This window comes from Mesoplodon bidens (genome assembly GCF_964165515.1).
Source record: "Mesoplodon bidens genome assembly, chromosome: 6".
Taxonomy (NCBI): domain Eukaryota; kingdom Metazoa; phylum Chordata; class Mammalia; order Artiodactyla; family Ziphiidae; genus Mesoplodon; species Mesoplodon bidens.
In genome coordinates, this window is record NC_138162.1 from 38,751,986 (window position 1) to 38,778,273 (window position 26,288).

General features: G+C 37.9%; 1 protein-coding gene across 9 annotated transcripts in view; it reads left to right on the forward strand.

The window, feature by feature from the left end:
* CDC14B (cell division cycle 14B) overlaps window positions 1–26,288 on the forward strand; it is a 101,461-nt gene that overhangs the window by 60,830 nt on the left and 14,343 nt on the right. For all 9 annotated transcript variants that reach the window (XM_081236961.1, XM_081236960.1, XM_081236956.1 and 6 more), the window contains exons 5-12: window positions 7,965–8,041; window positions 13,934–14,000; window positions 16,582–16,644; window positions 18,735–18,822; window positions 19,108–19,338; window positions 21,356–21,494; window positions 21,667–21,826; window positions 22,537–22,634. In XM_081236961.1, coding sequence (XP_081093087.1) covers window positions 7,965–8,041; window positions 13,934–14,000; window positions 16,582–16,644; window positions 18,735–18,822; window positions 19,108–19,338; window positions 21,356–21,494; window positions 21,667–21,826; window positions 22,537–22,634 — 923 coding nt within the window. The remainder of the gene's footprint in view (window positions 1–7,964; window positions 8,042–13,933; window positions 14,001–16,581; window positions 16,645–18,734; window positions 18,823–19,107; window positions 19,339–21,355; window positions 21,495–21,666; window positions 21,827–22,536; window positions 22,635–26,288) is intronic.

Genomic DNA, 26,288 nt, shown 5'->3' on the forward strand with positions numbered 1-26,288 from the left:
ACACTTGAGAAGAAAGTGTTTTCTGTTGTTTTTGGATGGAATGTCCTATAAATATCGCTTAAGTCCATCTTGTCTAATGTGTCATTTAAAGCTTGTGTTTCCTTATTTATTTTCATTTTGGATGATCTGTCCATTGTGAAAGTGGGGTGTTAAAGTCCCCTACTATTATTGTGCTACTGTGCATTTCCCTTTTTATGGCTGTTAGCCTTTGCCTTATGTATTGAGGTGCTCCTATGTTGGGTGCATATATATTTATAATTGTTATATCTTCTTCTTGGATTAATCCCTTGATCATTATGTAGTGTCCTCCTTTGTCTCTTGTAATAGTCTTTATTTTAATGTCTATTTTGTGTGCTATGAGAATTGCTACTCCAGCTTTCTTTTGATTTCCATTTGCATGGAGTATCTTTTTCCACCCCCTCACTTTCAGTCTGTATGTATCCCTAGGTCTGAAGTGGTCTCTTGTAGACAGCATATATACGGGTCTTGTCTTTGTATCCATTCAGCCAGTCTCTGTCTTTTGGCTGAAGCATTTAATCCATTTACATTTAAGGTAATTATTGATATGTATGTTCCTATTCCCATTTTCTTAATTGTTTTGGGTTTGTTATTATAGGTCTTTTCCTTCTCTTGCGTTTCCTGCCTAGAGAAGTTCCTTTAGCATTTGTTGTAAAGCTGGTTTGGTGGTGCTGAATTCTCTTAGCTTTTGCTTGTCTGTAAAGGTTTTAATTTCTCCTTCGAATCTGAATGAGATCCTTGCTGGGTAGAGTAATCTTGGTTATAGGTTTTTCCCTTTCATCACTTTAAATATGTCCTGCCAGTCCCTTCTGGCTTGCAGAATTTCTGCTGAAAGATCAACTGTTAACCTTATGGGGATTCCCTTGTATGTTATTTGTTGCTTTCCCCTTGCTGCTTTTAATATTTTTTCTTTGTATTTAATTTTTGATAGTTTGTTTAATATGTGTCTTGGCGTGTTTCTCCTTAGATTTATCCTGTACGGTACTCTCTGCACCTCCTGGACTTGATTGACTATTTCATTTGCCACGTTGGGGACGTTTTCAACTATAATCTCTTCAAATATTTTCTCAGACCCTTTCTTTTTCTCTTCTTCTTCTGGGACCCCTATAATTCGAATATTGATGCATTTAATGTTGTCCCAGAGGTCTCTGAGACTGTCCTCAATTCTTTTCATTCTTTTTTCTTTTTTCTGCTCTGTGGTAGTTTTTTTCACTATTTTATCTTCCAGGTCACTTATCCATTCTTCTGCCTCAGTTATTCTGCTATTGATTCCTTCTAGAGAATTTTTATTTCATTTATTGTGTTGTTCATCATTGTTTGTTTTCTCTTTAGTTCTTCTAGGTCCTTGTTAAACGTTTCTTGTATTTTCTCCACTGTATTTCCAAGATTTTGGATCATCTTTACTATTATTACTCTGAATTCTTCTTCAGGTAGACTGCCTATTTCCTCTTCATTTTTTTGGTCTGGTGGGTTTTTACATTGCTCCTTCATCTGCTGCATATTTCTCTGTGTTCTTATTTTGCTTAACATACTGTGTTTGGGGTCTCCTTTTTGCAGGCTGCAGATTTGTAGTTCCTGTTGTTTTTGGTGTCTGCCCCCAGTGGGTGAGGTTGGTTCAATGGGTTGTGTAGACTTCCTGGTGGAGGGGACTGGTGTCCGTGTTCTGGTGGGTGGGGCTGGATCTTGTCTTTCTGGTGGGCAGGGCTGTGTCCTGTGGTGTGTTTTGGGGTATCTGTAAACTTACTATGATTTTAGGCATTTTAGTATGATTCCCTGTTAATGGATGGCGTTGTGTTTCTGTTTTGCTAGTTAGTTGGCATGGGGCGTCCAGCACTGGAGCTTGCTGGCCATTGGGTGGAGCTGGGTCTTAGCGTTGAGACAGAATTCTCTGGGAGAGCTCTCACTGATTGATATTATGTGGGTCTGGGAAGTCTCTGGTGGTCCAGTATCCTGAATTTGGCTCTCTCACCTCAGAGGCTCAGGCCTGACAAATAGGCCAGAGCATCAAGACCCTGTCAGCCATACGTCTCAGAAGAAAAGGGAGAAAAAAGGAAAGAAGAAAATAATTTAAAAAATAAAGAAATAAATTTATGAAAATAAAAAAATTAAAAATATAAAAGTAATTTTAAAAAAAGAGAGCATCCACACCAGTATGCAAATCCACCAATGATAAGCGCTAAAATCTGTACTAGATATACGTAAAAATCAGAAACAAGTCAGTCGTAGACAGCAAACCCCAAGTCTACAGTTGCACCCAAAGTCCACCACCTCAATTTTGGGATGATTCGTTGTCTGTTCAGGTATTCCACTGATGCAGGGTACCTCAAGTTGATTGTGGGGATTTAATCCACTGCTCCTGAGGCTGCATGGAGAAATTTCCCTTTCTCTTCTTTGTTCACACAGCTCCTGGAGTTCAGCTTTGGTTTGGGCCCCACCTCTGCGTGTACGTTGCCCTAAGGCTTCTGTTCCCGCACAGACAGGGTGGGATTAAAGCAGCGGCTAATTAGGGAGCTCTGGCTCACTCATGCCGGGGGAGGGAGGGGTATGGTAGTTATAATTGGAATGCAGGGCGAGCCAGTGGTGGCAGAGGCCAGCGTGATGTTGCAACAGCCTGAGGTGCGCCGTGTGTTCTCCTGGGGAAGTTGTCCCTGGATCACAGGACCCTGGCAGTGGCAGGCTGCACAGGCTCTGGATCGGGGTGGGGGTGGGGGGCATGTGGATAGTGACCCGTGCTTGCACACAGGTTTTTTGGTGACTGCAGCCGCAGCGTTAGCATTTCATGCCCATCTCTGGGGTCCGAGCTGATATTTGCGGCTCATGCCCATCTCTGGAGCTCGTTTAGGTGGTACTTTGCCTACTGTGGGCAGACAGGGAAGGAATCCCCTCTCCTTGCGCACCCCGAAGCAATGGTCTCTTGCCTCTTAGTCAGTTCCAGACATTTTCCTGGACTCCCTCTCAGATAGCTGTGGCGCACTAGCCCCCTTCAGGCTGTGTTCATGCAGCCAACCCCAGTCCTCTCCCTGGGGTCTGACCTCCGAAGCCCGCACCTCAGCTCCCAGCCCCCACCCGCCCCGGCGGGTGAGCAGACATGCTTTAGGCTGGTGAGTGCTGGTCGGCACCAGTCCTCTGTGTGGGAATCTCTCCACTTTGCCCTCTGCACCCCTGTTGCTGTGCTGTCCTTCTTGGCTCTGAAGCTTCCCCCCAGCCCACCCCCATCTCCACTAGTGAAGGGGCTTCCTAGTGTGTGGAAACTTTTCCTCCTTCACAGCTCCCTCCCAGAGATGCAGGTCCTGTCCCTATTCTTTTGTCTCTGTTTTTTCTTTTTTCTTTTGCCCTACCCAGGTACGTGGGGAGTTTCTTGCCTTTTGGGAAGTCTGAGGTCTTCTGCCAGTGTTCAGTAGGTGTTCTGTAGGAGTTGTTTCATATGTAGATGTATTTTTGATGTATTTGTGGAGAGGAAGGTGATCTCCATGTCTTACTCGTCCAACATCTTGAAGGCCCCCCTCAATGTTTTGGTTTTTTAAACTCTACCAGAGGCTTCTCTAAGTACATAGGTTAAACTTCAAAATGTTCTGTGGAAGAATAGAAATGAGAAGTACATGTCTAAATAACTGGGCTTTATTATTTGAGGCCTGAATTGTCGGGATTAAAACTATACATGATCAAGTTGTGATCTTTTTGTTTCAGTCCACTAATTTATCCATTGCTACTTGAGGCTCTCCTAGGTTTTGAAACATCGATCAGCAATCCAAGATCAGAAGTTTTTCACAGGGGCTGGGTTAGGCAGATGGTAATTTTTTTAATGGGGGCAGTGGAATCCTAATTGCTACAATATTGTTCAGCAAAAAACCAAAACAAACAAAAAAACCCACAAAAAACAAAACCAAGAAAGTTTATGTCATGACTTTGAAAAGCACTACCAACTTCCTAAGTATTTTCTATCCCAGTATTTTATTTTTCCTGTGAGATTGCCTTTTGCTCCTTCAGAGAGATTCCTTACCCTGGAGAGAGACAGCAGGTTCTCCTTACTCATGTTTCCTAAGCCACGGGGCTTCCTTACTTTTACATCTCTGCACTTGTCACATTTTTAAAAACTTTACCTACTTTCAACAAACTGAAATGATCAATTGCTCACTCTTTACTGTGTTACCTGCTGTATTATCTATTGCTGCCTTACAGATTACACCAACACTTAGTGACTTAAAACAACAATTAATGTTCTCTGAAACAGTTTCCATGGGGAAGGTATTTGAGATTGGCTAACTTGGGTGGGTCTGCTTCTGGATCTGGCTAGGCTGCAGTCATCTGAAGGCTTGACTGGGGCTGGAGGGTCCACTGCTCAAATGGCCCATTCACATGCCCAGCAAGTTAGCACTGGTTGTTGGCAAGGAGCCTCAGTTCCTCACCACATGGGCTTCCCTCACAAGACAAGAACGTGATTTACTTGGAGTGAGGAGTCCTAAAGAAAGCAAGGCAAAAGCCACAACGTCCTTGTGATCTAGCTTCAGGTGTCACACTCTACCATTAATGCAGTATCCTATTGTTTACACAGTGGTGACCTATTCATTGAGGGTGGAAATACCAGAAGATGAGCATCTCTGGGGCTGTCTTGGAAGCTGGCTACCACAGCTATTTAGTATCTCTCTTGTTCATCTCTTGTTTCCTATTTTTGGACAGCAATGTGCAGTTAGAGTGGCCATTCTATATATACAGCTTTTCATGAAAATACACTAAAAGAATTTGAGAAGCACATAGCTTCTAAATTGCTGGGATCACACTGATGCATCATAAAATCTCATTGATTTAGAGTTTACTAATTTGAGAACTAATATAGGAGCCATTTTAAGGATTCTTCTCAAGTAACAAATTTATAATAATTTTAATGGGGAAGGGCTTTTGACTAGAGAAGATGAGTGGGTGTAAAATTAAGAATTATAGATTGTTAGCAAACATTTCTTTGATTGTTATATGTCTTAGTCCTTTTGGGCTGCTATAACAAAATACCAGAGGCTTTTAAACAACAGAAGTTTATTTCTCACAGTTTTGGAGCCTGGGAGTCCAAGATCAGGGTGACAGCATGGTCCAATGAGGGCTGTCACATGGTGGAAGGGCCTAGGGATCTCTCTGGAGTCCCTTTTATAAGACACTAATCCCATTCACGAGGGTTTCACTCTAATGGCTGTCTCCCAAAGGCCCCATCTCCTACTACCATCACTTTTGGGAGGTTAGGATTTCAACATATGAATTTTGGATGGGACAGAAACATTTGGACCATAGCATTATGTAAAAAACTTATTCTGGATCTGTAAATTTCCTTCAACTTATTGCATTGTACCTAAAATCTCTATGTATAAGCATTCCCCAGTTGGGTTTAAAGGTTATGTTTTTAAAAAGTTCATCACTAGGAATATAGGTTTTGTTTCTCCATAGGAAAAAATGTTACATTTTTCTTGGGTTTTTTGAACTGAATTTGTATTCCAAGGCTAACCCACAATTATTTAATGTATTAGAGACTATTTCTGTTTTGAAAGTTAGGAGGAAATAATACCATTGCAATTTTAGTAATTAAAGAAACCAAGGAACTGCAATCTTGAGTTGGAGGAATTATCTTTAACCTGGTGCTTAAGAAAAAGTTTATATAATTTGAGAGAAGTTTGTATTAGAAATTTAGGGAAAATCTGAATGAGGTTTCTGGATTTCATTTAATTAATTTATTTATATTATGTATGTACATACGTACATCAGTGAATCAAATCCTATTCTTACCCTCATTGGCCTCAAGGTATTTTTTTATTTGATTTTGTTTTGTCTTGTTTTTTGTTGTTGTTTTTTTTGGAGGAAATTTTTTGGAGGAGTCCTGCTTAGAAGTCCTAAAATAGAATGGAGAAATGAAAAGGCTTTCCTAAAGTTATTCATTAAGTCTTAGAAGAGAAAGGAAGCAGGTTGGAGACTAGAAGAGAATGAGTAAATGTAGAGGGGGGGGGCACTAGATTTAAAAGACTTTTTAGTTTTTCTTAAAGGAACTGTTATGCTCTATTTCCAAATAAATAGTAAGACAATAGAAAGTCAATTGATAGATTGATCCTTAAAGATCTAAATAAGTAATATATAGATAAATATAATGTTGAGTGCAATTATAGATGATTTTGATTAGTTAATTCATGATAAATTACAACCTTCTCTGAGTCAGTAATATTGTACTTGAAAATTTGTTTGATACTAGGTAAGAAGGCATTCCTTTGTTCTTGGGATTGATTGTTCTTTGTGGGTTTGTATGCTGCTATAGATAAATGTTAGAAGGTTCTGTATAGTTAATTATAGTTCTGTATTATTAGGGTAAATGGGATAAAATCATTTTCAGAAACCAGGGTAAACATTTCCATTTATGAGTCTTAAAACAAAATTGATAAAATGCCCTCTGGAAGCTGACTTGTTTTAAGATATATCCTTCTCTAAGTTTCAAAGATTCTTGCTGGATCTTTGATTTTTATAATTTTTCTTAATCCAATGATATATTTATATTAACTTTTTATCAATTATTTTAAAATTTCCTAACTATTATAAGTAGATTTAAGTTCAATGAATTAAGGATCGAATCTGAGTCCATATAAAAGGTATTGGGTTGGCCAAAAAAGTTCATTTGGTTTTTCTGTAAGATGGGATGGAAAAACTGAATGAACTTTTTGGCCAACCCAGTATGAATCTGGAGTTACAATGAAACATAAGACATGGGTTCCTACTTCAGAATGTTCACAATTTGGTTGAAGAAACAGCTCATTTATATAAATTTAAATAATGGAGATAAAAAGTTTGTAATTAAATTTTTTAGTTATTTATTTTTACTGGTCAAAATTTAAAGTGTATTTTATCCCAAAGTAAGCTTAAGAATTGAATTGAATTTGGGTAATAATATGTGTGCCAGATCTAATGCTTGTGGCCTCTCTCACCCCTTGCCTCCATGTATGGGTGGAAAATGTCCTGCCAGAAGATTCTGAGTTGAAAAAAGATGTGCCTTCGGATAGAGTGAGGGTCAGAAAGTCCGAGGCAAACTTAATTGGGGCTGGGGGATGACTTATTTAGGGGGATGACTTATTTAGAGGGATGCCAGTGGACATTCTCAAGCTCCAAGTTTCTAGAACAGGTTGCTTGTGAGGAGGAGGAGGGGGAGAAGAGAATGAGACTAGTAAAATACTTCTGCAATACTGGAAATGAGAAGACAGTGGAACAACATCTATGAACTGTTGAGAGAAAAGGACTGCAGACCTGAAATCATATACATAGTCCAATGTCAGGGCAGAAAACAAGATACTTTGGAAATACAAAAAGGTCCACCAACTGTGGACCTCAAATGCTGAAGAATTCACTTCAAGTATTCTACCAGATAAAAATTGAAGCATAACGTAGTTCTGAAGATAAAAGAAGCAAATGATAATAGTAAACAAATGAAGTTTTATAGGAAACCCGTACAATATTGTAAGTTGCTAAATCTAAATGGGTGGAGTTAATAAAAATGTTTGTTCTGCTTTTATGTTGCCCTCATCCTCCTCCCAGTCCCAGTCCCAATCCATCCCCTATCCCCATCTCCCACACACTTCTTTACTATCATTTCGGCGTATTTTTAGAAAGGACGAGGTTAAAGCATGTGCTCAGTCTAACATCTTGATTTAGAAAATCTGTTCTTGAAATGCTATACTTCTTACCACAAAAGGCTGTTGTAAAAAGTTGTTGGTCAGGGCTCTGCAAGCAGCAGAAACCAGCTATGACAGCAGATTTAAACAAAAGGGGAATTCACTGACTGCGTAGTGGGCGACTCATAGGATCCTTGGGAAGGCTAGAGAATCAGGCTCAGTTGATTGGCTAAAGATTGTACAAAGCTTACTTCTCAGTGACAGTACTATATCTTTATTTAGAAGTAAATTGCCTTTTTCTTCTCTCTTCAAATGTAGGTTATATATTTGGGGAAAACTCCAGAAGAAGCATATAGAATATTAATGTTTGGAGATACATCCTATATTCCTTTCAGGTAAATATAAGAATGTTATGGTAGATTCATTTAATCAGGCCCTTGCCAGAAATATCTTGGTGTAGTTGTTTCTGAAAAAAGAAGACCTCATAAATAGTTATTTTGAGGTGGGTGCAAATAACACCATAGATCTAGATTACTCAACAGTGATGCTATTGACATTTTGTTAGGGGGTGGTTGTCTTGTGTACTGCAGGATGTTTAACAGCATCACTGGCCTCTGCCCACTAGATGTCAGTAACACCTTCACCCCAGAAAATTAATTGTGAAAGCCAAAAATGTCTCCAGACATTGCCGGATGTCTATGGTGGTGCTAGTGGTAGTGGTGGTGAATCGCTCAGACATGAGAAGTCAGAACCACTCTCACTGATGGAAATTGTGCTTTGTAATCAGATGAGAATCCTGGAGTTATAGTATGCAAAATCACTGTTTTCCAGTACTGCGGAGTTTTGGTCCTGAGGAGTTAAGAGATAAGTTTTCCCCAATAATCAGGAGTTACTTCTGGGGCAGAAACGAACCCCCTTTTCCTAGGGACACAGCCAGCAGAAATAGTGGGTGAGGTTGCTAATACAGCACCACTACTTGAAAAACCAAAATGGCTGTGTCATAGAGGTGGTAGATAAGTAATGTCTTTATATAAGTTAATGACATCCTCATCCTTATGTCAAAGTTACCAGGTGATTGTGTTGAAGATATTTTGAAAAAAAACCCAAAAAACTTGTGTTTTTTTTCTTTTTTTTAAAATCAAATGAAGTTCTAAAAGTTGCTCTTCCTGTTTATCAAAACACTTGACTTAGCTGTATAATTAAATACTTGTATGGTGCTTAAGTATAATAAGTGTGTGAAATGATTTTACTCATTGCATATTATATTGAGAATTTCAAATATTGCATTATTCTTCCACCTGCAAATTAGTTAATAGTTTTAGGATTGTTGCATATACCTCAAATGCCTGATTTTGAAGACATGGGCTTGCCTTTAAAGGGGAGGTTATGAACCTGACTTAATTGTGGACAAGTTTTGGGATGAGTGTCCCTAACCTTATGCAGAATCTGTCTCCTTAAATAACTCTGTAGGACTGTCCATGGATTTACTCCATGAATTAGAGATTTTTGTTAGGATAGTCTGCAGAGTTCAGTTATATATTGCACTAAAGGCTGCATGTATATTAGTGATTTAGCCAATTAGAAGAATTGCTTTGGACCCAGTATCACTCTGCCTTTCTTCCTAGCTCAGAGATCATCTTAAGTATTCTTTGTGGTGGGTAGGAAGGGATGAAGGTTATTTTCTAAACTGGAGAGTGCTCCATTTTTCTTCTCAACTTATAACAGCAGCCATATACTTCCTTCAGAAGAAGTGATTGTGTTTGTGGTCCCTGAGTCATAGGCACATTGCTGTAGTGATAATTTTGTTCTACAGAACTCTTCTTTTATAATAGTAATCCTTTATAATAGTGCCATTCTTAAAGTTTATGATGCAAGGTCCTGAAACAGGGATAAGCTTACACATTTCACATAATCTAAGTAAGGATCCATGAAACATTGTTAATGTAAGAGAAGTTTTGTGTTAATTTAAATACAGGGATGAAAAATAGAATGAGTGTTGTTTACTGCCATACCCATGTTTAAATTCTTAAAGTTTGGCACTGAAAAATGTAGTTAGTTGCTTCTGGTTCCAGGAACAAAAATCATTAATTCTCTAAAAAACAGGACTTAGCTAGAAGCAGTTCAGTTTTGTGAAATTTGAATCTCTGTAGTCATAGATGCCAGACATTTAATGATTCTCGAAGTGTGGCCTGTGAACTAGTGCTAGTCTGTGAACTTTTTGTTACCAGCTTGTGATAAGTACAGGAATTGCGAGTAAGATTTTACAGACTTTTTAGCAATTTAATAGAGTATTTTTATGTCTGTGGAATCAAATAATAGAAGAATTTAAGCTTGTATTTATGTGTTTTTTCCTTCCATTTTTCTAATAATTCATTTTTACTTACAAAATAAGATTATTGCATTATTGTGGGTATGTAATAGTACAAATATTATTGTATTTTACAAAAGTATCACCCTTTGACAGATTTAAAAATCTGTGCTTCACCACATTTTACTGTTCTGAAGAACTTACTAATTGAGAGTAGGCGGGTGGTCCAGTGGTTCCCTGGTGGCCCAGTGGTGAAGACTCCACACTCTCAATGTAGGGGGCCTAGGTTCAATCCCTGGTCAGGGAACTAGATCCTGCATGCCGCAACTAGAAGATCCTGTATGCCACAACTAAAGATCCTGCACGCCGCAACAAGGATCCCACTTGCTACAACTAAGACCAGGCACAGCCAAATAAATAAATAAATATTTAAAAAAAAGAAAGTAGGCAAATCAGGATTAATAAAACCTGATAATATTTTGACAGAAATTATACTATAGTCTTTTATCTTTGCCAATTCAAGAGCATAGAATAAATATAACTGCTAACAAGGGATTGTGCAAGAATAGTGTTCATTTGTCGTTAATAACTCCTTTTAGGCTCATAGCAATATTTAATTAGATGTAATTTAAGTTACATATAATTCTTCAACCACTGAGTTTTAAAAAATATATATATATATGATTTCTTAATGAATTATATTAGATATTTCTCTACCTGTCTACCTGAAAAAAGTATAAAATATAGTTCAACATTTTCTTAATACTTTTGGATCATTGTTATATGAAGAGCATATACTTCTGTTCTTTGGTATTACCTATAATACTCCTTGCTTCTTAGTTGTTTTTTTTGTGTGTGTTTTTTTGGGTTTTGGTGGGGGGGCTCTGTTCTTTATTTTCTTGAGAGGTAGTATTGCAGAGCTGCTAATAGCTTGGCTATTGACATCAGACAGATGGGAGTTTGACTGTCCGTTCTGCCACTAATACCTCCGTGGTTCTTTACAAATGTGAGCCTTGGTCTCTTAGTCTATAAGTGGGAATGATAGTAGGATCACTCTAATGAGGTGTGAGGATTAAGTAACATCCTGCTTATGAAACCCTTGGTGCCTGATCCTTAGATAACATTTGTTAAACATTCATGTTTTTTTCCTTTTAAAAACCATGTATAACTTAGACACAATTAAAAACTCTAACTCCTATGTGTACAGAACAGTAAACTCCTACATATTTACATGTAACTACCATCCAGTTCAAGATACAGAAAATTGTCAGCCCCCATGAAGATTCTCTTTTACCCCCTTTCTAAAAGTTTTTCTTATCTTTTAATGTCATATAAATGGATTCATACAGTATACATTTTTGGAGAGATGGGATCTAGTGTTTTAAATATATAATGTCTGTGAGATTTATCCATGTGGTGACAGGTGTTAGTATCAATAGTTTGTCTTATTTTTATTGCTTTTGTAGCATTCCATTCTATGAATATACCACGATTTATTTGTCCATTATCCTTTTGATGGATACTTGGGTTATTTGTAGTTTTAGGCTATTATGAATGCAAGCTGCTATGAAAACTGTTATTTTTTTTAAACTAGTATTTGACATTGTTTTGCAGTTTCTAAGCAGTATTCCTTTATTGATTCTCATCTGCTTTTCCAAGTTTGTTAAATGATCTGTGACCAGGTTTTCCCCCTCACAAAGGCTTATATCCAGATTCATAGCTGCTATTTTACCATTTTGAAGAAGTCTGATTGCTTGGGCGGGAGGAAGGAGGTGTAGATGTGTTTAAAGTTGGAGGTGTTAATGAAATAAACATGAGTGAATAAAGAAAGATTCTTGTCTATTCAGATAATGTGGCAGAACTTTATCCAAGCTCAGATCAAAGCTTGACTAGAGCAGGGCTTGGCCCACAGTAGGTTTATTCAAAGTTATGCATTGAATAAATGCATCAAGTTGTCACAAAAGCTGAATCAACATGCCTTTAACTTGATTGGAAAAGAATTATCATAGGTTAAGAAGATAATAATCATAGCTAACTGAGGAGACATGGTGATAAACATTGGGATGCAATTTGAGAGTTCATCGTCTTTCCACTGATAATTTTGATTTAGACTAAGCTACTTCATTTTCCTACCTTAGCTTCCTTATCTTAGAAACATTCCTTATTCCATGAAACAATTACTTGTACAAAACATTATTTGTGTTGATCCTGTAAGTCAGTGGTTCTTAAACTTGAACATATATCACAATAACCTGGAGGACCCAGCCCCACCCCTAGAACTGGTCTGGGTTGGAGCTTGAGAATTAGCATTTCTAACAAGTGGGGTGGATGTTGGTGCTCCTTGCCCAGGGAGTATATTCTGAGAACTAATGCTGCAGGTCATTTTATTTTTCTCCTTCCTGAATATTGCCAGTAAGCTATTGGTAAAAATCATTTTCTCGGTTGCATTGAGACCTTTCCTAGCTTTTGGAAGAGCAGCATTTAAATTCAAAAGCTTACAGAACAAAAATGGCACATTGTAAGGCCTTGCGTCCAGTCCTCATGAAGCCTAACATATACTGAAGTAAATCTAACCAATTCAGACAGTAATGTCTAAAACTGTCTTAGCTAAAAAGGATGCCCTTTTCTTTGATGTTAATGTTGCTATAATAGTGTATATTCTTAAAGTTTGTACAAGAACTAAACATTTTAAATGTGCCTTAATTTTTCAGGTAAGTGAATTACAATGTGAAAACCCAACCATGGCAGACAATTAATTATGGCTCCAGTAGCAGCCTGGTTCCACATAGGAACCAAATAAGTACCATTCTGATAGGCACAGTTGCTTGGCATGCCTAGAATGATCATAATAAAATACAGTTTTTTTTTTTTTTTTTTTTTTTCTTTTTTTGCGGTATGCGGGCCTCTCACTGTTGTGGCCTCTCCCGCTGCGGAGCACAGGCTCCGGACGCGCAGGCCCAGCGGCCATGGCTCACGGGCCCAGCCGCTCCGCGGCACATGGGATCCTCCCAGACCGGGGCACGAACCCGTATCCCCTGCATCGGCAGGCGGACTCTCAACCACTGCGCCACCAGGGAGGCCCAATAAAATACATTTTTGTCTTACCTAATTCTTAAAATTTTCACTTTGTAATGAAATGACTCAAGTTAGCCAAAAAGGAGAAGCAGGTGGGAATGGAGGAGTACCTTATTTTTCTGGACAAAATCTTAACTGACATAAGACATTTGTAGTAAGATTACTAACAGGTGTTGATGCAGTGTTGGGTGGGGCTGTCTAACTTAATTTAAGCACTTCTCCAATGTAGAGTGATTCTCCTAACAGTAGTTGACTCCTTAGTTTCTGTGGTTTTATTGGTACTGTTGTCCTTTAAGAACCGGAAAGAAGTTATCCAGTTAAATTGTTAAAAAGTATAAGAGCATAATGAGAGGAGCAAAATGCTTTTCAGCTTGCACCTATTATTTCAAATATTACCTTGCTTTCCAAATTTTTTTTGCTACGTGGATGGAGATAAACACACACACACATGCACACACAACATGCATATACAGAATCAAAAAGCAGTCTTTCCTGCTAACAGTTTGACACAGTATTCTCCAGTTGGAAGAAAAAATTCAAATGCCTTTCCCTTTTGAGGGGAGGAGTACATACTATTGAGAAGTTGAACTCAAGAAGGAACTTTTGAAGCTCAACTATTAAAGCCAAAAACAGTCTAGAGAGATCATTTGAAATTTAAGATGTGGTCAGTATTGATCCACATCTATAAAACAGTATCTACCGGAATAGGTAGAAATTACAATGAACTGTATAACAGTGACTTATCCTTTATTTAAAAACCAAAAGGCAAGAATTCCTTTTTTTTTTGAGACTGATCCTGAGTATGTGTTTGATTTTAAATTCTAATCAACTTTGTCTTGAGATAAGTGTACAGCAGAAAATTAAATTAACTGAGCTATGTATTTCAATACTTTTGGAATTTCAGAGATGCTGCCTATGGGAGTTGCAATTTCTACATTACACTTCTTGACTGTTTTTATGCAGTAAAGAAGGTAAGTGACTCATAGGATACACCCAGTGTTGTGCTAGAGAACTTAAGTACAGTGCAAGGAAGACAGGCCTTCTTCCCCAAAGATCTTCCAAGATGTATATGATGTGAGAGGTATCCCATTTCCCTGCCAACATTAGAATGACACTAAACTAGAAAACAGATTATTCTGAATCTGAGTGCTTCTGTGCATGAGTTGGGGGAAAAGCCACTTGAACACAGGGAACAATAAGAAACAGTTTTGTAATTAGGTTCTAAATTCAGAATTGGTTTTGAATGTGTTATGATTTCAAAGAAAAACAAGAAGTAAATAGGTTACTGGTTTCTAAGTTCTCTTTGATTTATGTATTTTATGGGTCTGATTCCCATCAATTCTGTTTACAACAGACATTTCTATAACACAGTAACTGTCAAATACTTTTTGTATCTTCAAGCATTCAATTTCTAGTTCAACAGAAGTATTTGAGTAGCCCATTAGTTTGTTACTAGGTTTTATATAATACTAAGTATAGGTCACTACTGCTTTGTGAAAACTATTTAAAAATAACTCCTGTGTTTTATAACCAGGGCTACTTGCTGTCTTTGACTCCGGGGGACAACCGTCATACCACATTCTAAATAAACAGGGTCCCCTGGAGTCATGTGATGCAGCAGACCCTGGTTATAACACTCACTCCCTCGGGTATATTTCTTGAACATCAGGGCCATGCAAGAAACTAGAATTGTCACTCAGTAGCCCTTGGATCAAATAAGCCTTCAAAAACATCTCAAGTTTGTGTGACTTGTATTTTCAGAGGCAAAAGGAACCCAGGTTTACTTTCTTGTATAATGAAACATGGTGGCTTTCTGAGAATTTTGACAGAAGTTTTATGGGTTAAACTGAGAGACCTAATTAGTATACAAATTCAGAGATTAATTATTATATCTTTTTTCCTATATAAGGCAATGAGGATGGACCTTAATTCTGGGGCCGAGTCCAGCAACTCTGGGGTGTATGGAGCTGATGGAGGTAGTTGCTGCAGGCTCTGAGACAGCTCCATGAGGCCGCAGTTTAGGCAGGTCATGGGCAGAGGAGGTGATCAGGAGATGGAGGGACAGTAGGTATAGATGACCCCTTCTAGTTACAGTTACAGTCCTTGCCAGATGGACCCCAGGGAACTGCTGATGTAGCCAGCCATCCTTGTCCTTGATTCTAGGGCTCCCTTCTCTCCGCTCCCAGCACCTTTTAAAAAAAAAAAGAAAGAAAAGAAGAAGAAACACTTATGAGGGCCTTGGAAATGGTCTACTATAACATTGGCTTTGTTTTTATCAGATGTTATATCCAAAGTTTAATTAGCTATAAGTATAGATCAAAGATTGCTTTTTTCATGCTACATTTAATTTTATTCAAGAGACAACAGCTTCTGATTTTCCATTTAAACATTTTCTGTTTGTGACTGATCTTGAATATTATTGTGTATTTGAAATTTTTATAAATGTATCAATAATTATGTCTTGATTTTAGTAGTGCTTTTTTTAAGTGCTACTTCTACTTCCTTATGAAATTCAAATAATAGAAATTCCCTGCAAAGTGATACATTTTATGGTATCATTCTGTTATTTTATTGTATCACTCTGTTGTTGTATTATTATGTTATTGTATCGCTCTAGTCCAAATATGACATATACTGGGTACTCCAAATTCAAAGAAATAAAATTCATCATGGATTTGGTCTTGGAATTAGGACTTAAGCAACTATATTTTATGAGTTTTTTTTTGTTTGGTATTATAGCCTTCTTATTTCTCATTCATATTTCAGTAGTTTACATTTTGCACACTGGGTTTGCAGAATCACCCCTTTTGAACCAAGAATACCTTCTTGATCAAGAATTGTTGCTTACATACTGTCTGGCTCAGTAAGCTGGGAGAACGGTTGTCAGAGGCCACCAGCTTGTCCTTGTCTCAGAAAATAGATACTGTGCTCATTTTGCTTAGCATGCTCTGCCCATTGCAACTCAGAGTGAGGCTACAGAGTAGAAGAGAAAATTCATGTATTTTTCCTTATTGAAAGAAGGGTTTTTTCCCTCAAAATTTTGCATTTTAGTGTTGATCTCTGGGCTGTTTTTAGTATAGGGAACATTAATCTTTTAATTCAAGACTGTTCAGAATTTGAAAGTGAAGATGTTTATGAAGTGTGTGGGATTTGTTTGATATAAACTAACCCATGGTTTCTTTCCTTTATATTATTTATTTAGCAACCATTGGGTTATTCATTATATTTGAAGCCTGAATGATGTTGATCTAATAAACTAGTAGGATTACTTTGAAGGCCTGATTATTTAGATCTTGCATGGATAGGATGACTGATGAAGGAAAATAAAAAATAATATTTCATTAAAATAAATATTGTTATAACTAATTTTCCTGATAATGGAAGCATTTAAAAGACATAGCTGACCTCCTTTGAAAACTACTCAATGGAACATAATCTAAATATAATAATGTTTTTCTGGGGTGCCTCCTGATACTTATTATTAAGAAATTGGATTGGAAACTGTTTCCTTATTTGCATCTTTGTTATTAAAAGCTTTCCTTTGGATTTTAGGCAATGCAGTATGGCTTCCTTAATTTCAACTCGTTTAACCTTGATGAATATGAATACTATGAAGTAAGTTTTCAAGGATATTGTTTTTAACTCTTTTATGCATGTTTTACTTCCAGAAGTAATATTCTTATTTTTTGAAAAATCAAACAATTTAGATGTGTGTAGAGTGAAAAAAACTCAAGTCTTTTTTTTCTCTTATTCCTGTTTCTGCTGTCCTAGTTCATATTGATTATTGCATTTGATACGTCTTTCCAGAGTGAATGAGTGTGCTCTGGCATTTTTCTTTAATTTTTGGTGTAAATTTTTTTATTATTGATGACTTTCATACAGTGATTAAATGAGATAATGTTTGTTAAACCCTTAGCATAGGATCTGATGAAATGAATAGCCATTATACATCTAATTAACTCGAAAATATTTGTTTTTGTCAGAACCTATTGTTTCTGTGAAGTCAAGACACTTTTGGATGCAAATTACAAAAAGTAAACACAAATGGCTTAAATAAAATGGGGAAAATTTATTGATTTACGTAAATAAAAAGTCCAGGAGCTAGTGTAACTTCACTCGTGACCAGATTCAGGTACTCAAGCACTTACCAGAAATTGGGCTGAAGCTAGTTTTGTTCCAAGGTCAGTTCTCCCCAGCTGGGATAAAGATGGCTACCAACAGCTTTGACCTACCAGTTTGATTTACCCAACTCATTGGAAAAGAAAATTCATAGCTCCAGCAGAAGACTCTCGAATTCCTTTCCTTAGCCCGGCTTAGATCATGTCTCTAGCCCTGAACTAGGTTGTGTTTTTGGTGAGTGTGGGGGATGAGTAGGTGTAGAATACTTTGGCCATCACAGCAGTGGAATCAGGTCAGCCCTATCAAATCATACAGATCAAGAAAGGTGGGGTGGGGGGGCACAGAGAGGAGAGAGTCCAGGCAGGCAAAACCACAGGTGTCCTCTGTGTTTTTTAATGTAGTGTATTTTTTTTTAATGAGTAATTTGATTCTCCATTCTACCTTTCAGTAGATAATGAGTAAGATGTTATGCTAAAGGTCTTTTCCAGCCAAGAATACTTGTGGAATCTTGTTTTTTTTTTTTTTTTTATCCTGCTATAGTTATCTTGAGCAGACAGTCTCACTAATATTGGAGTGATTCCACAGACAGCACTTTATTCAGCAGTATCTTGAATCCTCAGATAACTGTTCTTTCACAATCAATTTTTAAAGTAGCTATTATTTTAAACTCCTAAGTATAACTGAACTATTTTATTGATAAATTGGGTTAATAGTTACTACTAGTCATTACTGTGATGTACCAAACATATAAAAGCATATTGTGTGATTCATTAGGCCAACCCTGCCTTTACTTCTCTGTAATAGCAGTACATTTATAAAGTACAATACACATCAATATTTATTTACCATCTTAACTATTGAATATAATTGAATTGTTAACACCATTTTTTGTGCTTCTCCTTATAAAATTAAACATTTAAAATAAAATATACTTTCTCTTTTTAGATAAGCAAAACTAATAAAAACACCAGTTGGTATTCCCTCAGTGTAGCACAGTGATGCCTTTATGTGTTTTTTACTAAGGAGTAATATAGGTGCTAATTAGCTTCCCTCTCGCTAATGCAGAAATTGCAGCATTGCGGGAGAGTAGCAGGGTCACCCACAAATGTCGTTTACTTTCAGTGAAACTGCATTGAGACACAGGGTAGCTACAGACCACCATGGTAGCTTTGTTTAGTCTCTATAAGTATATTTAGAAATTTTGGATTAGTGTTTTTCATTGATTCCACGATGCCCATTTTATCCTGTTTTGAATAGGAATTCTCTGAATTCAGGATATATCTTACAATCTATGATGCCTGTGATTCAATGAAATCTATCACACATTTCTCATTAAAAACTCCAGACTTCTGGTTTTACTTCAAAATCAGAACATGTGGCAATACTTGTCCTCATTCCTGCTTACATCTTTTAGCATGGAATGAACTCATCAATTCCCTTGGCTGATAATTAAGTCAAATAACTCAGTTTTGGGTTACTTGCCTGGCCTATAGATCTTAAGGGAACTCTTGATTTATTTCTTACCTGTTCTTAGGTACACGTATACATACACATACATTGATCTTGTTTTGGTCTTCCCTTTGCAGAAAGCAGAAAATGGAGATTTAAATTGGATAATACCAAACCGATTTCTTGCCTTCTGTGGACCTCATTCAAGAACCAGACTTGAAAGTGGTATGCAAATACATGGGACCAGTATAGTTCTGTTATTAAAAGTATCCATCCAGTATTTTCTTTTAAAAGAGGCCAAAGCTCGACTGTCTTAATTAAGTGTACTTGGACATTTTAGCACATCATTCTGCCTGGATTTTAACTTTTTAGATTTATTTTTTTCACAGTTATAATCAAACTGGTATTCAATCCCCAGTCCAGATACTGTTTCCACCCAGTTACAAGTGAAATTGTTATCCATTGTTTTCTTTCTGCATTTTACAGCATCTGGTGAATTTCTTTATGTAGGTTACCACCAACATTCTCCTGAGGTTTATATTCCATATTTTAAGAATCACAATGTTACTACCATTATTCGTCTGAATAAAAGGATGTATGATGCCAAACGCTTTACGAACGCTGGTTTCGACCACTATGATCTTTTCTTTGCGGATGGCAGCACCCCTACTGATGCCATTGTTAAAGAGTTTCTGGATATTTGTGAAAATGCAGAGGGTGCCATTGCAGTACACTGTAAAGGTATGTTTCTAGTGTTGGTTAAAAAATGGTGGACGTGAATGTATATGTGTGTAGAAACACACCATACTCGTTTAGATTATATGCAAGGACACATGAAGATGCCTTTGTTTTTTATAGAGTGCTTTTTTTTCCTTTTGTGATTTACTTTTTTTTCTTAAAACCATTTTACTGAGGTATGACTGGCATAAAAAGGCTGTACATATAAAGAATGCTTTTAAAACCCTAATTTCATATGGAAAGAATAGTAAATTAAGTTGTATTCATAGGTAATACTACAAAGGCTTATCACATTCATTTATTCATCAAATATCTATTCAGTGCCTACTTTGGTAGGTTCTGGCATATGTCAGTGAGCAGAGCAGACTCCAAGAGCTTATCTTTTGGACTTTATATTCTAACAAGTTGCTAGGCTTCCAGCAGCTAGAACAGTGCTTGGCACTTAATAAATATTTATTGAATGAATGTGACACTTTGCTTATGAATTTAAATCTCCTTTGCTAATTATCCAAGGTTGTCACTCAGAAGTTCTACCTTCCACAAAGCACTAGAACACAATTCAGCCAGGTTTTTTTTGCCACTTTCTAACAAGGATTGCCTTTCTTCCGGTTTCCATGTGAGTCCTCTGGAATCACCATTAACGTCTGTATTCCTCCTACTAACAGCCCCTTCAAGGCAATCTAGGTTTTTTCTTTCTTTTTTTTTTTAATTTAACATCTTTATTGGAGTATAATTTCTTTACAATGGTGTGTTTGTCTAGGTTTTTTCTAACATGTGCCTTAAAACTCTCCCAGCCTTTAGAATTCCAATGCCAGAGTCACTTCCACATTTTTACATAATGTTACAGTAGCATGCCACTTCACAAAATCTGTATTAGTGAGAGTTTTCCAGAGAAACAACTAGTAGGATGTATGTATAGAGAGAAGGAGATTTATTATAAGGAATTGGCTTATGTGACTATATAGGCTGGTGAGCATAAAACCTGCAGTGTGGACTGGCAGGCTGGAGACCCAGGAGAGCCAATGGTACAGTTGCAGTCCAAAGGCTGTCTGGTAGAGAATTCCCTCTATCTTTGGGAAGCAAGTATTTTTGTTCTGTCCAGACTTTCAACTGATTGGATGAGGCCCACACACATTACGGAGGGCAGTTGGCTTACTCAATGTCTACCAATTTCATCCAAATACACCTGCCAGGTTGACACATAAAATTAACCATCACAGGAGGTAATGATACTAGTCTAGACGAGAGTAAAGGAGGACAGCAGGAGTAGAGTGGGAAAAAAAGTCCACGTGCAAATAGGTATAAAAGTAGAGTAGAAAAAACAGTTGGATGAGGGAGAAAGTACAAGATTTTAAGCCTGTATTTTTGGAAAGATGGTTGTTCCATTAACTGAAAACCCAGAGTATAAAACACTGCACTTACTGAGAATCATCACTTAGAAAGTGATTTTCAATCTTGGCTAAACGTAGAATCATGTGAGGGATTTTAGGAATCTCTGTGTCCAGGCTGCATCACATACCAATTAAAACTCTCCAGTTGGGCTTCCCTGGTGGCACAGTGATTAAGAATCCGCCTGCCAATGCAGGGGACACGGGTTCAAAGCCCTCGGCCGGGAAGATCCCACATGCTGCGGAGCAACTAAGCCCATGTGCCACAACTACTGAGCTTGTGCTCTAGAGCCCACGAGCCACAACTCCTGAAGCCCTGGCGCCTAGAGCCCGTGCTCTGCAACAAGAGAAGCCACCGCAGTGAGAAGCCCTTGCACTGCAACGAAGAGTAGCCCCCGCTCACCACAACTAGAGAAAGCCTGCACACAGCAACAAAGACCCAATGCAGCCTAAAATAAATAAATAATAATAAAAACAAAAAAACTCTCCAGTTGATTGTACTGTGCATCAAAACATGAGAACCACTGTTGAGGGGAGCAGAATCATGGGAAGCTTTTTAAAAAAATTCTACCTGCCCAACAAAATTCTGGAACACATGACACCAGGTCTCATTGGTTTGTTTCTTTTCCTAGCTGGCCTTGGACGAACAGGCACTTTGATAGCCTGCTACATCATGAAGCATTACAGGATGACAGCAACCGAGGCCATTGCTTGGGTCAGAATCTGCAGACCTGGCTCAGTGATTGGACCTCAGCAACAATTTTTGATGACGTAAGTGGATGGAGAGCTTTTGTAATTCCTCAGGAACGCATGGGTCTGGAAAGTGATGGGAAGTAGAATTTTCCTTAGGCTCCAGTAACAGCAGATAGTCTAGTAGGAGAAAGTTGTTTGTATGTATCTTTCTGGAAGGCTGTATTTTAATATTGTTACTTAAATACTGTAGGAAACAGGCAAGCCTCTGGATGGAAGGTGACTATTTTCGTCAAAAGTTAAAGGGTCAGGAGAACGGAAAACACAGAGCAGCTGTCTCAAAACTCCTCTTGGCTGTTGATGACATTTCAATCAATGGGGTCGAGAATCAAGACAAGCAAGAACGTGAACTGGTAATCGAACCACCCCCATCACACTGTTGTCATTGCTTTAAGTGCTGTTGAGAACTTTTTAGGGCATGGAGAAAATTGTAGATAAAAATAATAAAGCACATTTTGAGGGATTATCATCACACATTTTTTATACTTATTGCCCTCTCTAGGAACTTTTTAGTCAAAATAGTTAAAACGAGGTTATGTGTCCATAAAACTAAAGTTTATTTTTTGTTTACTCACAAGGCACTGGTGATAAAAAGAGGTATGTGAAGTACACTCTTTAGATGGACCTCATGACACCCCTTTCCCCCATTTTTTTCCTATTTCATGGTAGCTGATTTAGGGAACCAGTTGTTCTCAGATGGGGAACTTTAAAGAACCAAGAGTTTAGGGGGTAGCAGTATTATATCAAGTGGTGGTAAGTAGATTGTGGAATTTAAAAGAGTGTTTTCAATACTGAAAACCCATTATGCTTCTTCAATGTCAAAATGTTTTATAACAAGAGTGCTATTGGGTTCTTTGTCTATGAAAGTCAACTTTTGGTTGTCTTGAATTGTGTCCTGTACCTTTATTTTGAAAGCAGCAAAATATTTTAGAGTTCATCAGAATGTTGAAGTATATTTATATGTGTCTATGTATGAGCTATATGGGTAAATGTAGCTGCTATGCTTCGCTGCATTAATAAGTACAGCTTAAATTATTAGCTCAGTGTTTTTCTACTTACACAGTACAGTGATGACGACGAAATCAATGTAGTGACACAAGGTGATAGACTTCGGGCCCTGAAAAGCAGAAGACAATCAAAAACAAACGCTATTCCCCTCACGTGAGTCTGATTTCCTTCGTGTGGTTGTAGTTATTAAATATGTGTATAAGGTCCTTCATGAGCATTTTTTCCTGTACATTTTCTCCATGGTTGCATGCCCATTATGCCACTTTGAAATGAACATCTACTTTATTTAAAATCTAAGGGTGTTGCCTAAGAAGCTCTTAGCTATTCTTTGTTTATCTCTGTCTTCTGTTGCAACCTCGCTAGCTCGTATAGATAGGAAAGTACTATTCGGAGTGATTGTTCTCCATGGATAATAACTGTCAACTAAAAAAATATTCACAGCCTAAAAGTTGAGAGTTATGTTTCATTTGGCGGAAATTTTTGGGACTTGAAGAAGCCCGCGAGGCAGCATCTCAAGTTACCCTGAGAAAACTGCTCCAAGGAGGCGAGGGGGGAGCCAGGATATATAGGAGTTTTGCAGCAAAGGTAGTCTGAATGTCAAAAGATTACTGTTAATAAGAGAAAACAGATATCCCAAGTTAAGGAATTTAGCGCTTTTCTATGTATGGGAAGATGCAAGAGTCTGGGCTCACTGAAATCCTTCCTTTGATATGCACCTCAGCTCTCTGGGGCCAGTATCCATGCTGAGTTCCCTCAGGGCTCACCAGCTCATTGTTGGCTTGTGGCTGTAATCGCTGATGACCGTGACATCCTTTGTTTACTGATATGACACACAGTATTCTGTTTCTCATAAACGTGTTACATCCTCAAGAGAGTGACAGCAGACATAAACTATAGAATAACTGTAGATTTGTCCAGAGTTATTAAAATTGTGAATTTCTTTAAATTTACTACCGTATTACACATAATTTGTTTCGATATGGTAAACTTTAATTAGTGGTGACATGGTGGCTTAATGTCATTATATTATTTTAAGTCAACAATGAGTTGATTAAACTATACTTTTGTATTAATTTTTTGTTGGAGGAATTTTTCAAGTTACAGAAGAAGGTTTAGTGTGGAGATAGGAAATTTTATAGTTATTGGGTTGTGTGTGTGTCCACTTATACTTGCTTCTGTTAAGTGTTAGTTGGGATTCAATCTCATGGAACCTCCAGGATTGTTAGAAAGATATGTAGAATCAAAAACTTGACCATTTTACTTTTTTTCTTGGGTATTCTTTTTTTTTTTTTTTTTTGCGGTATGCGGGCCTCTCACTGTTGTGGTCTCTCCCGTTGTGGAGCACAGGCTCCGGACGCACAGGCTTAGCGGCCATGGCTCACGGGCCTAGCCGCTCTGCGGCATGTGGGATCTTCCCGGACTGGGGCATGAACCCATGTCCCCTGCATCGGCAGGCGGACTCTCAACCACTGCGCCACCAGGGAAGCCCTCTAGGGTATTCTTTAGTAGATGCTCCCACCTATACCAATGGATTCCTTCCTTCTAGTACCTTTCATTGTGGGGTGGGTGTCAAATTTCGCATCGCCCCCCTTTTTTGGTGATGGAGATAGATCATCTTAGTATTCAGTAAGCATCTTTAATATGGCAAGGAACTATGACATAGTAAATGGTTATGGCAGAGAAGAACAGGCCTTTTTAATTACAAGTAGTTCTTCACTGGTATCTCTCATAATCTTAAAATCCAAAGTAGAATTACACTTAAGGGATGTGTCATCATGGGCCACTGCCTTGGGAGATTCTTAAAAGACCCAAAGAAAAGGAATGAGTTTTCCAAAATAAAGTGCCATGTGAATGAAAGACATCAGTATTGATATAGGCATTAATTAAGCATTCTCTTTGCTGTTTAGTTGTGCATTCAATCAACTAGAATGCTTTAAATAATTTATTTAATTCCAAATGCCATTTTGTTTTTAATTTCATTATAAGTCTTCATTTAAGGTCTTAATGGTTCTTTTTTTTTTTCGTTACTATTTTTTAAATTAGTTTATTTTTAATTTATTTTATCTTTGGCCATATTGGGTCTTCATTGCTGTGCGCGGGCTTTCTCTAGTTGCGGCAAGCGGGGGCTACTCTTCATTGCGGTGCACGGGCTCTAGGAGCACGGGCTTCAGTAGTTGTGGCACACGGGCTCAGTAGTTGTGGCACATGGGCATAGTTGCTCCACGGCATGTGGGATCTTCCTGGAGCAGGGCTCAAACCCGTGTCCCCTGCATTGGCAAGCAGATTCTTAACCACTGCGCCACCAGGGAAGTCCTTAATGGTTCTTTTTATTTAGAAATAGTATAGTCCCTCCAAATAATCATTCTGAAGCCAATTTTAGACAGGGGGAAATAGCTAGTGCCCTAGAGCAGTGCTTCTCAAACTTCAGTGTACATTTGAGTCTCCTGGGAAGCTTGTTGAAATGCAGATAATGATCAGTGGGTCTGGGGTGCCATCTGATTCTGCATTTCTGGCAAGCTTCCAGGTGTTAAAAGATGCTGCTGGTCCAGGGACCACACTTGGAATCACAAGCCCTAGAAAATGGATGATTTTGTGGGTTGCTTTTAGTCATGTCCAGGTTTTTTGTTCTGTTTTTAAGAATCTGCAGCATCAGTTTATTTCTCAACAGCTTGTTGCTTTCTGTTCAGAAGTCAAGTTGGGAGTCAGGGATGGGAATTCTGCTTAGTCAAAGGTTCTGGAGTTTGATAGGGCTTATAGGAAATTTTCTTTAGTTACTCTGAGTCTGCTATCTTGTGAATATGTTTTATAAGAGTTCAAATCATTTGATGCTCCTTTCTAGAAAAATGAGACTATAAAAGTCTCTTCCATAACTCATGGATTTGTGGAAACATAAAAGAAAACAATAAATATAGACTAAAATTAGAAATATTGTTGGAAACCAGAAGATGACACTAGATGCTATGACATTTATCTTGGTATGTGAGGTTCCCTGGGATGGTAGTTGATGGATGGCTGAATGATAGTAACTAGCAAAGACCAGTGGAGGAAAGACCAGCCTCTGTGCTATCCATTTGCTTAGTTATCTATTTACACCCCACCTTACCCTAAAAGGAGTAAAGAACACTGGCCCTTTGCTCTGAAGCACTCTTGGCATTCTTGGCATGTGTTAAAGCAATCTTTCTTTTTTTTTTTTTTGGCCACACCTTGCAGCTTGTGGGATCTTAGTTCCCCTATCAGGGATCGAACCTGGGTCCTCAGCAGTGAAAGTGTATTCCTAACCACTGGGACTGCCAGGGAATTCCCTAAAACAACCTTTTACTTGGTAAAAGTTAAAAAAAAAAAAAAAAAAAAAAGCTAGCTCCAGATTCCCTTTAATTGTAATTGTAATCCCCCAAACAATAGAATAGTCCCCAAACCACCCTCTTCCCATACACACAATTATGCATAAACACCCTGGGAGATTTAAGATGGGTCACAGCAGATTTTCCTTCCTTCTCCTTCCTTATCCCTTCCTGCTTTTTCAGACCCTCTTTGCTGTTACAGTCTTCTCATTTTTGCTCTTATTTGTAGCTCTTTTGACCCTAGAAGAGGAGGTCAACTGGAGATTTCCTTTCCTTCCCAAGTGTTTGTTGTTATTTTAGAAATATTTCAAAGTCCCCTGAGAGAGAGTTTGCAGCAGCAGCTTGGGTTGAAAAATCTAAATTCAATTCCTGCCTCCTGATTTTGACCCATCTGTCAGTGTGGACATGTTATTTTGCTTCACTGTTGGTACTTAGCCAAATGAAAATGTTAAGAGGGAAAGTTAAT